The sequence below is a fragment of the Prionailurus bengalensis genome, chromosome A1 (assembly GCF_016509475.1).
Source record: "Prionailurus bengalensis isolate Pbe53 chromosome A1, Fcat_Pben_1.1_paternal_pri, whole genome shotgun sequence".
Taxonomy (NCBI): Eukaryota; Metazoa; Chordata; class Mammalia; order Carnivora; family Felidae; genus Prionailurus; species Prionailurus bengalensis.
The window spans coordinates 191753706-191771315 of record NC_057343.1 but is presented as its reverse complement, the minus strand read 5'-3'; the positions used below and the strand labels follow the sequence as shown (position 1 = coordinate 191771315).

Below are 17610 nucleotides of genomic sequence, written 5' to 3'. Positions count from 1 at the left end.
CCTACCTCTCTCATTTTTGACTGATCCCCTTCTGCTACACCAGGACCAACCTTGCTCCATTCACTATCTCCTCTAAATATCCATCCTCAAACTTCTTGGAAGAACACCGAATATTCACTCTCTAACAATTGCTTGTCTTGGACTTCAGAGCATCCACCCAGAGAGCTAACACTGTTCACCTAATGGTTCACAGCCACCTAAGGGCCTCATCCTTCTTGACCAGCATTCTGAATTTCCCAGTATTTGACTATACCCTCCATAACTTTTGTCAGCTCATCCCTCTCTGCACTCATGCTCTGCTGGATCCCTTCCTACTTTTTCTGTCTTCATCCCTGCCTCCTCTTCCAATGTAGTTGTCCCTTTATGGGGTTGTACCTTTTCATTTCTCCCTCCATCTCACACAATATCTTTAGGTGATTTCACAGGAGCTTTCCATTATCCCTCTCCTAATGAGAAAATATAATAAAGTGCTTAAGAGCTGAGTTTCAAGAGCCAAGAGACCCAGGGTTCAAACTCTGGCAAATTTAACTTCTCCAAACCTCAGTTTCTTTTCCTTTATAATGGAAGTAATGACAGCATCTTTCTCACAGATGCAGACAATGCCTCACAATGAGACACTGTGCCCAAGCCTGGTATATAAAAAGCATTTGGTAAGTGTCATTTATTATCAGTGATTCCCCAAATCGTATCTAGAGTCCTGAACTGTCCCTTTTGAGATAATATGTATTAAATTATTGGTGTATTTTTAAGTCCCTGTTCAGCGATTGTAACCTGAATCATGGTAATTATTATTTGATCAGAGGTAGGTGCCAATCATCAAAGACACCCATTCTCACCCAGGCATCCGTAAGTCAACCCAGCCCCATATTCCCAACTGCCCATTAGACATTCCTCAGGGGCCCTTCAAACTCCAGCTCTCCCAAACAAATTCACCCTTTTTCCTGGGGTTCCTTACTAGTTAACCTGTCACATCAATCTAACCTCCCAAGTACAGAGAATGAGTCATCCTTCATTCTTACTCTGGTCACTGTCCTCCCAATCCTAACTCCTAAGTGGCTTTGACTCTGTCCCCTCTCTGTAGTTACTGCTGCCATTATTCTATTCTAGACATTCATCTCTGGTATGAATTAGTACAAAAGGCTCCTGGGTAGCCTCTCTGTCCCCAGGCTTGCTCCTTCTCATACATCTCCCACACTCTTACCAGAGCAATGTTTCCTAAAACAGAACTGGAAATATCATTCCCTACCCAGAAAACATGAATGGTTTCTCATGACCCTGGAATAAAATCTAAATTCTTCAGCCTATCAATCAAGTCCCTTAAGAACCTAGACCATTCCCAGCTTCTTGTCTCTATTAGATTAAACTAGACTATTAGACAAGCTCCAAAGATTTCATACTCTTATCAAGTTCCCTTCTTTTTGTTAATGCTCTTCTTCCTGCCTATTCACCCTTCCCTGCACAATGAAATGTTCTCATCCTTGAAGAACCAATTCAAAGATTATTAAGTTAAATTATGCTGGTCATCCTTTCCAGGATAGAATCCATCTTTCCCTTCTTTGGGCCCCCAGGAAAACTTTCCATACTTCTATCCCAAAACTAAGCCCACTGGATGATTGTTTGCTATACATAGCCTGTCTATCTTACTAAAGTGTGACCCCTTTTAGGACAGATGTCATGACTTATTTATTCCCATGCCATGTATAGAAAATCAATTCAATAAACCATGTTTAAGTAATGACGGATTTGAAACGCCTTTACCAAAAAATCATGTTACCTATTTCCAAGTACCCAAAACAAATTCCAAGATAAAGAGAAAAGTCTCATCTCCAACCACTTTGTCCTCTGAGAATCCTTTGGCTCCTTGGAAAGGCCAGCTTGCTCTGGACAATGAAGCTTTGGATGACTTTGTCAAACAGAAAGACATGGTAATAGAGCAGCTGTTTCTAAAAGCATTCCCTCCCATTTTCTGGGCCCCAGTTTCTAATCTTCTCAGTTTCCCAGATTTCCATAGACAACACTCCTCCCTGGGAGTTAATGAACACAAGTTTAAACCCCCTGAAACCTGGGTGTGAGTCTCAGATCTCTCTCTGTCTAGCTGTGCGATCTCGGGCAAGTCACTTCACATCTCTGAGCTCCATTTCTAGGCAGCCTTAGAGTGGAGGCAAGGATTTGCCACCCTAGGTAGGCCTTTTCACATGATGTCTACAGCAAATGCCTTAAAAGTAGAGGGAGCACTGAAGCAGGAGATAACCTACTTGGAGTTGTCCTATGAAATGAATAACATGAATCTGGAAGTTCTTGCTTGGCACACTCAACCACAGCTCTTTTTCAGGCATGACTTGAATTCCACGCCTACATTGTAGAGTGGAGCCTCTACAGACTGAGCAGTATGAGAAGGACAAAACAATTCAGAGGCAGCAGGAGATGAAATGGGTCCATAAGCAGGAATAAAACCAATGATTAAGAATTCTGTAGAGCCACCTAAAAGGGAGTCAGTGAAGAGCTTTCAGAATCTCAGATTTACTCCAGTAACAAGTAGAGAATTACTACCGTGAGATTTTAAAAGCTCTTGTAACTTTCCCAGGTTTGTAATTTTGTCACTCATTGGCTGTTTCCCTGGTGCAATTAACAGATTTTAAAAAATCATAAAACCAAAAGTGTCTGTGTGTTTATAAGGAGCAGCAAGTCAGTTGGGAGCTGGTGAAAGTGGCCTCTTGTTACCCTGTCAGAGAGACCTAAAAATGAAGGTGTGTGAGTAGGAATAATAGATGTGTGAAGAAGAAAGGAAATGGGGATTGGGCATAAGGACTATCGTTTACTAGCCAGTAATTAGGTACCAGGTATTTTTCTTATGCATTTCCTCACTTAACAGTCCTATGAAATAAGTACTAATATCATCATCACTGTACGTTTTGGGGAAACTGAGATTTAGAGAAGAACAGAACAAATAACTCACCTGAGGATCTAAAAGAAAACAGAAATACAAAAATGGCAGAGCTGGGATGTAAGTCTGAGCCTTCAGACTCCCCAGTGAGCTTTTTCAACCCCCACCCAGAGCTACCCTGGAGGCTGTGAGGATAAAAGACTAGAAAGAAAGGATCTGAGATGTTACTGAGGCAGTAAAAGAACGGAAGGCATAATCAATGGCAGACTTAATCCCAGGCCATCGGATTATGACTTCAGAGTCCCTCCCCAGTAGAGGGAACAAATTGGAACAAATTTGAGGGAGGGAACAAATTTGTCTTGAGGGAACAAATTGGAACCATTTCACAAATTCCTGCTGCCATGCAAGAAATGAAATGAACCCTCAGGCTGGATGGAATGCTTTGAGTTCCTAGGTACCTGGAGGGGTCAGAGTTTGCATTCTTCAAACAGACTCTTTAGCTCCGGGGTGGGGGGAGGGGAGAAACCTATGCAAGTTTTTATTGTTGGTTGTTTGTGTTTGAATGATGGTTCCAAACCACTTGGAGCTTTGCAGAATTCTTGGAGAATCTAAAGATATGTCCTAGACTTTTCCCTCAGAAAAATGCATGTGCACATATGCACACATAATTATATATGTAATTTCAGGGAGTTCATACCACCCCCAGCCCGTCCACAGACAACTCCACCCAGGAGACCACAGACATTTAAAATTTAAAATCTCCGAGGCCTGGTGTGAGTCCCAGCTCTCCCTCTGCCCAGCTCTATGATCTTGGGTAAGTCACTCCACGTCTCTGAACTCCATTCTAGGGAGCCATGGAGTGGGGGCGAAGAACTATCACTCTGGGTAATGCTGACTTTAGGGAATAATAATTTTGACCAGATCTTCTTGAAGAATTGAAACCAGCTCTCATCCACGGAAGGCTTGCCATCCAAAATTACATGAAGAAATGAGGAAGGAAGCAGGGATATTTGGCCAGGGAAAGAAACCCCACAGAGTCACGTGAGCTCTCCGAAAGGAGTTGAAAGCCCTTTCATGTGAATGAAGAAGTAGCACTTATCCTGACTTATTCTGTAAATGGCTCCAGACTGGGGAGTGAGGGGTGGGGAGAAGCAACACAGTATGACGTCAGAATGGCAGCAGAGTTGAACAGACATGGGTTAAACCCGTGTCATCATTTACCAGATAAGTTATATAACCTTCATGAACTCTAAAATGGAGGTGATAATGGTATCTATCTCATAGGATTTTGTGAGAAGCCAGATGAAATAATGCGCTTAACGTGAGCACTATTGAAACAAAGAGAGACTTCAGTAGATGTCAGCTACTCTAATAAACTCTCTGAGCCTCCATTTCTTTATCTCTAAAATAGGTATAATATCTGTACCCGATCAGAAGGTCACTATGAGATTTAAATAAGAAAATACACATTAAATACCCTTAATACAGCACCTAACACATAATTAAGTCTTCGGCAATAGAAAGTGCAATTATTGTTACAAATGTTTCATTACAACCAGTGGGATGAGAGGACAGTAAATGGAAAGAACACCACCATTTATTTCAGACAGGAAGACAAGACAAAATAAAATAAAATAATATCTAAGAGCTTGGACTCAGAGCTAGACTTCCTGCATCAGGAACCTGAGAGCAGTGTGGCCTTGGAAAAGTTGCACAAAATAGGGGTATGAGCATCTGCTAAAAAGGAATTGAATGAAGTGGCCCATGAGAACAGCTTCGCACTGCACCACATATAATATGCATTCAATAAGTCCTGCTTTCTTCCATAATGAGTAAAGGTTACACAGAGATAGACCTTCTCACAGCAAGCTCCTTCTCAGCAATGCAGCCTCTAGATGTTGCTGCAAATATTCTCTCTCCTCCAGGATTTATCAAGGAGGAGTGAAATAACAATTATCTGGGGTATTACAGAAGAGGGTGAAACATCAAGATGACCTCTTGTTTCCTTGCAGTTGAATGTAAAATAGCCTGAGATTTAAATGGAATGAATGATAACATTTTGAGAACTCCTTGCCCATTCTCCATCATTTTTCTCGTTGCTACCTTCTCTTCTGCCAGGAAACAGCCCCCGCTTTTACCCCACGCCACAGACAAAGAAGGTTTGGATCTTTGGCATCTAACTTCACCTAAGTTAACAACAACTAGTCCAAATTTCCCGTCTTCCCGCTGAATGAGGTAGCGCCAAAAAAAAAAACAAAAAAAAAGCCAAAACTTTTCAACATTAGGTCACCCTTGCATTTCACCTTGATTTATAGTCTTCCTTCAAAATGTATCCTCTTTCCACTTACTCTTGCCCATCCTCTCCAATTCTATTTGCTGAGCCTTTGTGAGTGATGTTACACTGCCTCCTTCACAGAGTTATGGGACCATTGTTTGGCTAATAAACATATGGAAAGACACTCAAATGCCTTGTTAATCAACAAAAAATGAGACAACAAAAAATCAACAACAAAAAAATGGGACAGAATTTTCTTCTCAGGAGATTGAAAAAAAATTAAATAAATGGTCATATCAAGTATAGGGGAGATGTAGGAAAGCAGACACTGTGGATGGGAAAATAAATTGGCAAAGCCTTTCCAGAAGACAATTTTGTAATGGTTAGTAAACTTAAAGTGTACATTTCTTTCAGCCTAGGATTTCTCCTTCTTAGTCACCACCCTAGACCATTAGACATAGACACTTAAGGAAGCTCTCACATACAAGGATGCCCCTGCAAACTACTTATGGTAATGAAATATTAGGACACCTCAATGTCCCTTCGTGGGCATTGGATATTGTAAGTATCCACAGTATAAAATTCTATACAGCAATTTAACATAATGATATATATCTACATGGACTGGAAAGGAAAGTAGTCCAGTATATAATGCTAGGTAAATAAACAAAATACAGAAGGCTGAATACAGTATAATAGAATTTTTTTTAATTCACACAACAGAACAAAACTGCATATTTCTATACACACACATAAGGAAATAGAAAAAGATCTAGGAATGGTCCTCTTTAACTAATAGCAGTGATTATATCACAGGAAGGGCTGGGATTAAAGACAGGGAGTCAAAGAGATTTTTTTCCTACTTTTTATGTATCCCTAACAAAAATACATTAGTGTAATATTTGTGTAATTTACAATAAATTACTAATTTTTTTTAAATGAATGGATGATTTTCTGGCAATTCTAGCTTCAAGACAGAAACAACTAAGGAAGAAGGGGAATCCCAACACAGGGGTTTCAGAAAAGAGGCAGAAGAGGGAAGAAGCAAACATGGCTGCTATTAGCTGGTTTCACTTTCCCAGCTTGTGGGAAGATGTAGGATGTGACCACAGTGGAACCAAAATAGCCAAATCCCAAGACAAACAGGCAGATGGCAGATGACAGATTGTTCCCACGGTCAAAGACAAAATCACCCTCACGAGCACAGCCCCTTACCTCTTGGCTGAGGAAAAGTCACTGACTCACTCATTTCCCACATTGATGTCTGGGATGTTGACTGGAGACCCCAACCTTCAGATTCTGAAAAAAACAAAACAAAACAAAACAAAACAAAAACAAAACAAAACAAAAACAAAACAAAACAAAGGAAAAGAGAAAACAAACTTAGGTAAAAACTTGTCTTTTTTATTTTTGGTGCCCCACTGTCCCCTAATCTAACTTCTGTCACAAAAAAAATAAAAGTAGAATGGGGTGCCTGGGTGGCTCAGTTGGTTGAGCATCTGACACCTCAGAGCTTGGAGCCTGCTTCAGATTCTGTGTCTCCCTCTCTCTCTGCCCCTCCCCCACTCATGCTCTGTCTCTCTCTCTGTCAAAAATAAATAAACGTTAAAAAAAATATCTTTTTTAAATAAAAAATAATAATAAAAGAAGAAGAAGAGCTAATGTTTACAGAGCATTCAGTTCATGCTGTTCTAAGTGATCTACAAGTATCCTCTCATTTAATCTTCAGAAAGAGACACAGGATAGGTGTTATTATTATTCCCATTTTATCAATGAGGAAGCCAAGACCCAAAGAGGTTAAATAACTTTCCCAGAGTCATACAACAGTTAAGAAGTGGGTCTTGTACCCAGGCAGTGTAACACCAGAGCACACACCCTGTGCCATACTGCCTCCCTATATTGTACTAACACAAGAACAGATTCATTTATTTACCCCATAGATATCTGTTTTCTTCTACTTGACTATAAGCCCCATTAAGTAAAATCTGCCATTTGAGCACTTACTAATATGCCAGGCACTCACCTAAGGCCATTATATCCATGAAGTTATTCAACTCTCCAACTCACCTGGGAAATCAGCCGAGGCCAGAAACCCCTGGCAAAAAGGAATAAAACAGAGAGCCCAGCCTGGGCACTTCTCTCTAGCACCCCCCATGGATGTAAATCATGCCTTATTTTAGGGTATTCCCTGCCCTTGGACCCCTATTAAATACCTAAAGAAGTCTTGATTGATGAAAGGTCACATGAATGAATTTCTCTCTCTACTACAGAAAGCCAATGATCAAGTGAGGACTTCCCTCAAGGAAGTCAACAAAGATCATTGTACTGGGAATTAGGATGAGATGGCTAAGCACTGCCTCACCTGGAATGGAAAGGCAAATATTCCAGAAATGTGCTACCATGAGGAATTGCTTAAACAAATCAAGGTCAGTCTCTCTCCCCACCCCCCCTTTCTCTCTCAAAGCCACAAGAATGAATGAACCACAAATGTGGTCCAATTTGTCCTAGATAGGGTTCATGGCACACAGGACCCAAAATTCATCTTCAATTATCTCATTCAATAGCATTTTACTCTCCTCAACCTAAGAAATGAGGAAAAGAAAGAGAAAGAAAGTGTCCTCATACCTCTGGATGTAAGCAAGGCAATGTTTCCAGAGGTCACCTCGGTGCTTCTCTCAGAGTCACTGGAGAGAAAGAAACTTTCTGATTCTGGAATATAAAAAAAGTTTGATGAAAGAGAGCTGCAAAAATAAGTGTTTGTGCCAAATGGTGGGATCCAGGGCTATTTTTATACTTGTCTTTGCGCCTTTTTATATATTTCAGGTTTTCTTCAAGGATTGCGAGTAATTTTTTAGGATCAAGAAAACTACAAATGTCATAGTTTAAGGTGATTATTTTAAACACCAAAAACAATTAAAAATACATACAAAAATTGGCTGGTTTATGGTTCATGAACTTTAGGTGACAACCCAGAGTATAACAGAATTAGCTGATTCAATATTATAAAGCTATTTAAATTATCCAGGCCTTACTGAGGCAGCTGAGACAGCTAAGAAAGCCTTCACACTATCTCTTAATGAGTTTCCAATAGCATTACCTTGGTATCAGAGGTTGAAACATGGTGGGCACTTTGATAAGCCCTATAAGTAATGAAGCTAGTAAGTCAGTGAGGGTCCAAGATGGAGGATCAAAAACGACTTGGGGGGGAGGGGCAGGAAGGAAAGAAAAAGAAAAGAATGGAAGGGAGGGAGGAAGGGATTGAGAGAAGAAGGGAAGGAAAGAGGAAGGAAGAAACAAAGGTAGAACTAGTTCATCATCAAGGGATATTTTAAGGCATCTGGAGGCCTTTCCTCAACCAATCTCTAATGCCAAGGCAGAGACTTAACCCCTAGAAGAATAAAACTGGGGTCTGACCCCAGGTGACATATCCTAGCTGTTGCATAAATATCTCTAAGATTCCTGGAAGGTCAACTGGAGAACCAAAAAATCTGACTTTCAAAAAACAGAAAAAATAGGGGGCAAAAAAGGAAACCATAAAACAAAGAAAGGAACAGATTGATGAAACCACATCCTCACTCACACACACGCACATACATACAGTTATAAACTGAACTATATTCCCCAAAATTCATATGTTGAAATTCTAACCCCCAATACAGGAAATTGTGCCCTTATTTGGAGAAAGAAATAATTAAGTAAAATGAAGTTATATGGATGGACCCTAATTCAATATGACTGGTGTCCTTATGAGAAGATAAGATTAGGACAGAGACACAGAGGGAAGACCATGTGAAGACACAGAAAGAAGGTAGCCATTTATAAGCCAAGAAATCAGTCGTACTGACACCTTTGTCTCATACTTCTAGCCTCCAGAATTATGAGAAAATAAATTTCTGTTGTTTAAGCACCCTGCTCTGTGGCATTTGTTATGACAACCCTAGCAAACCAGAATGCACACACACAAGGGCAAGTCTCTGAACTGCCCCATTCAGTAAAAGAACCCTGTTGCAAGGGACCCAAGATACATCTGACCAGCAGAAGGGAAAGAATGGCCAAATGTACCATGTACCTGTAGTGAAGGTGGGTGCTCCCATTGAAGGCTCAGTGGTCTCAAGAACTGGGGTTGCTTCAGGAAGAAAGGTTGATATTGTTGGGGGGCATGTGGTTGCCACAGCTGTGAGGGTAGTCTGAAGTGGTGTTCTGGTTGTGAGTTCAGGTGTAGTCACAGCTGTTGTTGGAAGCACAGCTATGGTTGTTGTCATGGCAGTAGTGGTTATTGGGCGCTTGGTTGTTGGAGCTGTAACCGATATAAGATACATTGTACAAATATATGTGGGATCTGTCCATTTCTCTGTTTCTGCTGCCCTCACCTGGTCCACTGGCCTGGACCACTGGAATGCCCATGAAAGTTGGGTTTCTTGCCCCTACTCTTGACCTTTCCGATATGCTTTTTACACATTGGCTAGAACAATCTTTTAAAATGACAAATAATTATGTTGGTCCCCTGCTTAAAAGATTTTACTGGGTCCTCCTTGCCCTTGAGATAAAGGACCCAACCCCAAAGTTGGCCCACAAAAATTCCACTTGATTTGGCTCTTTCTTTACAATCTCAGGTCTCCACTTTACTCCTCTCACTTGTCTCCAGCCCACTGACTTTTCTTCACCTCTCTAAACAGTGACCTCACACTGGAGGGACTTTGTACCTGTTGCTTCTGAGCCTCTCTCTTCATTAGGCTGACTCCTACTGAACCCTCATGTCTCAGCTAAAAGGACACTGTTGTAAGGAGGTCACACATATTCTGCAATCAATTAGGTTTCTGGGTTTTGCACTCTATACTTTACCTTCACTTTTATTTTATGATTATGGTTTAACACCTGCTTCTCCCACCAGACTGTAAGCTCCATAAGGGAAAATCTGCTATTTATTTTGTTCTCTGCTACAAATCTAATACCTACCACAATGTTCGGCACATGGTAGATATTCCAAAAAGATTGCATAAGTGAGCAAATGAACAATTGCATCAAAAGTGAGCCCAAACATGAAATTTTAGTCAAGCAAGATGAAGAAGCTCAAGTTCTGTTGTACAACTCATACCTAAAGTTAACAATAATAAGTTGTATACTTGAAAATTTGTTAAGTAAGCAGAACTCAATGTAGGTGCTCTTTCCACAATGAAATAAAATTAAAATCTGTAATAAAAATGAATCCAAGGTGTTCAACATGGGATGAAAATGTAGTCTCTTTCATATATTAATGACAAGTTCATGCCGACACCACTCACCCCCTAACATTTGAGTTTGGGTTCATCAGCCACAGTTATTCTACATATGCTACCATCTCTTAAATATGTCAAATTTTGATTAACTCTAACAGATTTCAGTGAGCTTAGAAATGACCCATAGATATTGAGTTCAACAAGTATTTTATAAAATAATAGCTGGTTATATCAGGCTTGAAAATAGAAGACTTGGATTAGCCTCATTTAACTTTAATAAAACTTCAGTAAATCAGAAAAATACCTTTTCTATCACAAAGTCGCTTTTAAAGAAAAATATACTAAAGTATATGAAAGTTCTGAAATAAGAAGCATCCACATAAGTCTTTCCCAAATTTTAGAGTGCATTGGTGTCACCTGAGAATTCTGTTAAACATGTGGCTATAAGCATATGATCCTGCCTTCCAAGATGCCTACCCAGTCAGGAACAAAGCACAAGAATCCCCCATCTTTTTTTTTTTAAGTTTGTTTATTTATTTTGAGAGAGACGGAGAGAGCGTGAGTGGGGGAGGGGCAGAGAGAGAGAGAGAGAGAGAGAGAGAGAGAGAGAATCCCAAGTAGGCTCCATCCTGGAAGTGCAGAGCTGATGTAGGGTTTGAACTCACAAAACCATGAGATCATGACCTGAGCCAAAACCAAGAGTTGGACGCTCAGCTGACTGAGCCACTGAGGTGCCCCGATAACCCTCCATCTTTGATGCAGTTTGAACATAGAGCTTACTCTGAGAGACACCATTCCCAACAAGCAGGAAAGGTGATTACTGTTAGCATAATTCAACCAGAGGCTGCCTTCTATGCAGCTCAAATCTTTAAGAATCCCACCATATTCCAGTTTCATCAAAAGCAACTGACAGTAACAGACGGAAAGGCCACCTGAAAACTGCTGTGATTGTCTCCAAGTCTCATGCCCTTTCCCCTTTGCTGGAAGTTGCAAACTTTGGCTTATGGGCTGAAGCTGACCCATGGACACATTTTATTTAATTTATATGGTATTTTTTAAAAAATCTTTGCCAACATATAAAAATCAATGTCATACACGTAAAAATTGCGAAATCTGAAAACACTGTGCACAAAGCAACAATCTCGTAATAAGAAGCAGATGTCTTTTGCAGACTGACCCTCCAATTCACTGGTTCCCTTCCCATGCACCCCCCACCCATTCATTGCTGTGGTCTTCTTGGCCCCCATGGGTATTTGCTCCATACTGTGCCTCCTCTAGTCATAGCAACACATCTTAAAATTAATCTGCCCCCTCGTGCTTAAGCACCTACAGCCTCCCCAACACCACCCAGTACATCCATTCCCCATTAACTGTTGAATCTATCCTTCCACAGACACAAGCCCCTTCATGTACACACCTCTCCTCAGCTGCAGGCGAATGTTCTTTTTCACGTCATTGAACCAGCCAGGGACCTCTATGCGGCAGCAGTATACACTGTTGTCACCTTCGTTGGTGTTCAAGATGGTCAAGGAGACATCGCCTTGTCGGATATTGCCCTGAAGTTCATATTTTGATGACTTCCTGGACAACACCGTCATCCCATCAGTGTGGAGAAGCTCATTGTTGCACTTGGATTTGGGACACGGGCCCTTGCCCCAGCACATGCTGTTGCTGTTTTCAGACCAGGATGAGTACTTACAAGGCAAGGTCACCGACTGACCCAAAAACCCTCTCACAGTCTCTGGTGCAGCTGGAACTGTGAGGAAAGATGAGAAAAATTAAGGCTGTGCAGTACTAAAATCTCTCAAATATACTGCATGATGTTTGTGCAGCTAGATGCTTCCAGAAAGATGAGAAGAGTCATTATATATATTTTTTAGCCTAAATTCTGATGTGCCCTTAGCCACTGCTGAGTCCCTAACTCCACACCCTTTTGTCTCCCAGTTACAGATAGCTGACCCACCTCATGGTCTGAACTCATCTCCAAAACAAGCCCTTTTTGCTGATTTAAAAACTCTGTTCTTGAGTACCATTTCAATAAGCCAAAAACTTTTCCAATGAAAAATCCAACTCTTTAATTCCACTAACTCATGTAAACACATCCAGAACTAGCACTCGACCCAGTGTATCCTCAATAAACAGTGGCCATGTACTGCTGACCTGACTGCTTGGGACTCCCTCCATTTTCAAACCCAGAGAATGCTGTGGCAGTAAGATAGGCTGTTGAACTACGTTCCATTGTCCTTCTCTCCTTTCAGTACTGGATCTAGAAATTGATTGCTCTGGACCATTTATTTGTTGCTAGAGAACATGAAGTTAGGTAGAGTTTGAACACTTTTTTAATGTTAAAACTGGAAAGAACCACAAGAATTAGAAAGAATGGCACCTATGCATAGAAAAATGCCAAGGGTTAGTTTTACTATATTAGTTGTGTGAGATGGAAGGTATCGCTATTTCTGAAATGAAGCAGTCCTATTTCCCAGCTTTGCCTGCTCATCAGCATGACCTGGGGAAGGTGTTGAAAGTGCAAATTTTATTGCCCAACCCTGAATCAAAATGTTTGAAGCCAAGGCCCATGGAAATTCTCCAGGTCATTCTGATATCACTTGCTAGTCACCCAGGATTTGAGGACCAGTGGACAAGCTCTTCTAAGATTACTTCCATCGCTAAGAATCTGCGAAACATTTTCACTACTGCAAATGTTAAGCCCACTGGGTTAATTGAGCATCAACAATTGTTCTAACGATTGCTGGTTCTAACCCTCCACTCCCAAAAAATGCTACTGAAGACAGGCTGAAGCTCCAGATCATCAGGACTCCACCTGCTTTCTCTAGGGTACGTAGGTCCTGCTTTGTTTTCTCCAAGGTACCTTCCTGTGAGATTCTACATTCACTGACTTTGTTGGCCCATTGGGCTAAGTTGTATAGCACATGCCCAAAAGTACCAGGTTCTTCTCTGACCCAGGTATCAGGAATGTCCCCATAACCCTCTCTAAAATAAGGTAAGCACAAACCAAATTCAGACACACCCTGAAATTTCAGACCCTGAAATCACAGTTTATTCATTTCATTGTAGTAGGAATGTTTCAGTGACCATAAATGCTCTAGAAGCATTGAAACCATGAAACAAGGAAAAATAAATACATAAGAAATTCATTGTCATCACCTTCAGCTCTATTACCAACAGAACATATGCACCTAAAACTAGCAACTTTCTCAATATGAGCTTATTCCTATGAATGTTTGGAAAATTAATTAAAAATATATGCAGGAATTATTTCTGCTGGAGATTAAACAGTTTGTTTTTCCAGTATCATACTATAGAAAGAGGCATCCTACTACTCAGTAAGAAAACACCCAATATAAACATTGACAGAAGACATAACAGGCATAGATAAAGAAATACAAGAAGCCAGTAAATTTTATCTGTAATACTGGCAAAAATTTAGAATTCCAATAATATCAAAGTTGGCCAGACAGGGACTCAGGAAATGACATAGACTATTGGAGTACACTGGAATGAAATGGGAGTTTAATTGGTATAGCCACACTGTGAGGCAATTTAGCAGTTTCCATTAATATTGAGTATGCGTGTATCCTAGCTAAGCCTTAGCAATTCCGTGCTTTGTTATCTACCCTACAAAAAGACATGTGCACAGGGAAATCTGTTTGCAAAAGTTTGCTGCAGCTTTCATATATATGTGAATGAAGTGAACAATGTATGTGGGGAACAGCAAAACTATGGCATATGCATTCCCTGGAAACATAATGAATTATTCATTCCATGCAATCATTCCAAGGTTATTAGAAGTAAATCTTTATCAGTTGACATGAAAACTCCAAGCCTTATTAATGTATGAAAAGGACAAATTCAAAACAACACATAAAATACAAAACCATCTTATAAAACAAATAAAACAGTTTGCATTTTTTTTTTTGTCTGTGGGCACAGACATATGAAGGTATATGCATAGAAAAGTGTCTGGTGGGATATACACCCAACTCACTGTTCCAGTCACCTTTGCCATCAGAGGAAAGGAACTGGAGAAGGAGGGAGTAGTCAAAGGGATTTTAGCTTTATGATGCTGTTATTTTTTTCACCTGGGGTGTTTCTGTATTACTGACTGGATTAAAAATTAATATTTAAAAAAAATGAAGCAGGCACTTTGGTGTGGCAGAAAAACACCCATTAGACTACAGCGTAAACTTCATTCTGCTAGTTACTGCTTTTGTGTTCTTGGGGGAAAGCCACAATAATCCTGACCTCATTATCATTGAAAGCAAGGGGGATATATAATACTTGTTTCAGAAGTATTTTGGAGGTTTATATGCAATGAAGTATCAAATGCCACATGAAATTAATAAAGTATTAGTACAAGTAACCAAGCATTTCAGAATTTAGAAATAGGACAAGAAGCTCTTCCCTGCTGGTACAAAAGTATCTTGGAACAGAAGAATCACTGATAATCAAATTCCCTTTTTGGGAATTACCTAGGACGGTAGGTACAACCTAGGTTCTGTTGCCAGCTTTGTTCCTTCTCCAGGTGGTGACCTCAGGAAAGGCCCCTTCCCCAGTCAGGGTCCCATTTTCACTATTTACTGAGGAAAGGGTTTCATTCTGCATCTTTTAAGAGCATATCCAGTCCTGATTGATCCTTGCTGATTCTGAGCAATCACTCTCTTCTAAATTGGTCATTTTAGAAAAAGTACAAATGAAAAATGAACAAAAGACAGTTCTCTAGGTGCTGCTTCCTTCACATAGGATTGGAGAAGCCTACCCCATCAGTGTCCAGCCAGGAGCCGGAACATAGACTCCAGCAACTTTCAACACAAGGTAAACCTCCACACCTCAACTACTCAGAACAAGATAAAGACCACTGAAAACACTTATAAAGAAAGTGACAGGGATTGCCTTCATTCCATTAATTCCTACAGAGTATCTAGGAAGAGAGGCAGTTAAATGATCAATTACTACAGGGTGACAAGTTCTCTGATGGATGACTTCATGGAAGATAGGAATTCATAGCAGAAACACCTCACCCCGTCCAGAGGCTCAGAGTGCTCAGGAAAAGCCTGACTTGGGTGGAGACCTGATAATGCATGTAGTTACTGAGAAAAGAAAGGCAGGATGAAAAACAGCATGGCAAAGGTTTGAAGGGTAGAGAGAACACATTTGTTTTCCTTGGAATGGAAGTGCTTTTGCGGGCAGCACACTTGAGAGATCATTTGCAAATAGCTACTAACTTTGAAAACTGCTAGGGATATTAGATACTGTCTAGTTCTAGAATCATGGATTGTTCAAACTGGTCTTATCTGGCTCCCTCATTTCATACATAGAAGAGCCAGAGCAATTTAGACATGTTTCCATTGTTAATGACTAGTGACTGAGACCACTGCAGCTCAGTGAGGAGCATTTTGCCCAAGGCTGCCAGGACACAGAAGTCTAAACTGGCCCAGAATGAGTGTGTACACTTGCATCACCCAAAACTTGGACACAACAAACCTCACCTTCTGGTGAGGGATGAAGCGTCATACCCAGCAAAAGAAGACAAACAAAAAGCAAACCAAAACCACTGAAAATAAAGAGAAAAATACAAATTATAATAAGAGCTCTGCAGAAGAATTCCCGTGGCTCCAACTATGCTAATAACACCTGCAGAGGAAATTTCTTTTCCCCATTTCATCTGACCCTTTATTTTGTGTTTCTTCTTAAGTTGTCATTTCTGATTTGAATACAAATTAGCCCACTGTAAAACTCTAAAACCAGTCTCAGGATAAAACCCTATATAACTAGAAAGGCAGAGACCCTCCAAAGAAGAAAATCTGGAAGGAATCAAGAATGAAGCAGGCTTCTGCTCTACTGAGGCCTGATCGGCTGTGAAAATCTATCACAGGATGCCAAGCTCTCCAGGGACTCCTGCATGGAAGGATTCAGAACACTTACTCAGAGAAAGCCGCCCAAGTTCAATCAGCAGCCAGAGAATAAGAGGCCCTTTGGACATTTTGACTGTTGGCAGGCCCCAGGAGTCAGTCTGTCTGTCCAAAGTCCATTTCTTATACTCTGGTTAGTGCTGACAGGGCAGGACCTTTTAGTTTCATTTCTCTTTCTGCCTCATAACCTTCCCTTTCCTCCCTCCTGAATAGTCTCCCTCAAGAGATGTATGATAAAATGTGCTGAGCTCTTTCTCCTGACCACCAGTGTATGTGGAAATGTGTGGACTGATAGTGAGGTTGCACCTGTATTCCTTTGTCCATACGTATCAAAGGATTTCCTACCCTGTGTGTTAGCATCCATGCATGTGCTTGTGTGTATGTGCATGTGTAAGCTGTGAATGAGCTACAGTCCTTCGCACTCCTGTGCAGCTTGTAGTAAAATGCAATGAACTCACCTCATTGGCTGCTATTTAAACATGGACTCCTCATAGGGGCCAAAGGAAAGTTAGACTGGAAATGGGCTCTGCTCCCTTTACCTGGTTCACCTGGTTCTCCATCACCTGGAACTTTGGCCCCTTTACTCTGATAACTGACAAACAAAAGCAATCAACCATCACATAAGACAAAATCACCATTAGAATTTACTAGACAAGGAAAGAAGAGTTCAATAGAGGAAGCATACTGTGGCCATTACAGGACATGCTCAGGTAACAAACAAGCCCAAGGTCAAGACCCAATTCTACCAGTTTTTAGTGAAGTCTTCATCACCTAATGATGAAGAGCATAAAAAATAGCTCATGAACCAGACTATAAGGCTTGGGTGAGATGATAGCCCTCTGGATTCTATAGCTTCAGTGATCTATCCAAGACCACAGAACCAGTTAGAGGAGGAATCAAATCAAACAGATATGTTTTCTAACATAGATTTAGGTCATCGTCATTGGTTACTGAATGTTTAGTTATATTCCAGGCACTCTACTACATGATACAGATGTATTATTTAATTCTCACAACACTAAGAAATAGGTATTTTTTCCCATTTAACAGACGAGGGAATGGAGGCTTAAGGGGGCTACATAAATGACATTGACAGTCAAGAAGGTGAAAACATGACTCAAGCCCAAGTGTCCCTGATCCCAAAATCCATGCTCTTGATCATGACACCCTCCTTCAACCTGTGGTCCTTAGGGAACCACAGCTATGAGACACACCATACCAGTGGCCGGCCAAATTATACCCAGCTCCAGAGAGGGAATTTAAGGATGCACAAATGCTCTAGATTTAAGAAAAAAATCCTCATTT

General features: G+C 40.7%; 1 protein-coding gene across 2 annotated transcripts in view; it reads right to left on the bottom strand.

Moving 5' to 3' along the window:
• TIMD4 (T cell immunoglobulin and mucin domain containing 4) overlaps positions 1–16414 on the bottom strand; it is a 32087-nt gene extending 15673 nt beyond the window's left edge. For both annotated transcript variants that reach the window (XM_043597452.1, XM_043597461.1), the window contains exons 1-5: positions 16319–16414; positions 11793–12131; positions 9229–9456; positions 7785–7868; positions 6375–6458 (exon numbers count right to left, since the gene is read on the bottom strand). In XM_043597452.1, the coding sequence (XP_043453387.1) occupies positions 6375–6458; positions 7785–7868; positions 9229–9456; positions 11793–12131; positions 16319–16376 (793 nt within the window). In that variant the 5' untranslated portion in view covers positions 16377–16414. The remainder of the gene's footprint in view (positions 1–6374; positions 6459–7784; positions 7869–9228; positions 9457–11792; positions 12132–16318) is intronic.
• Between the last annotated feature and the right edge of the window lie 1196 nt (positions 16415–17610).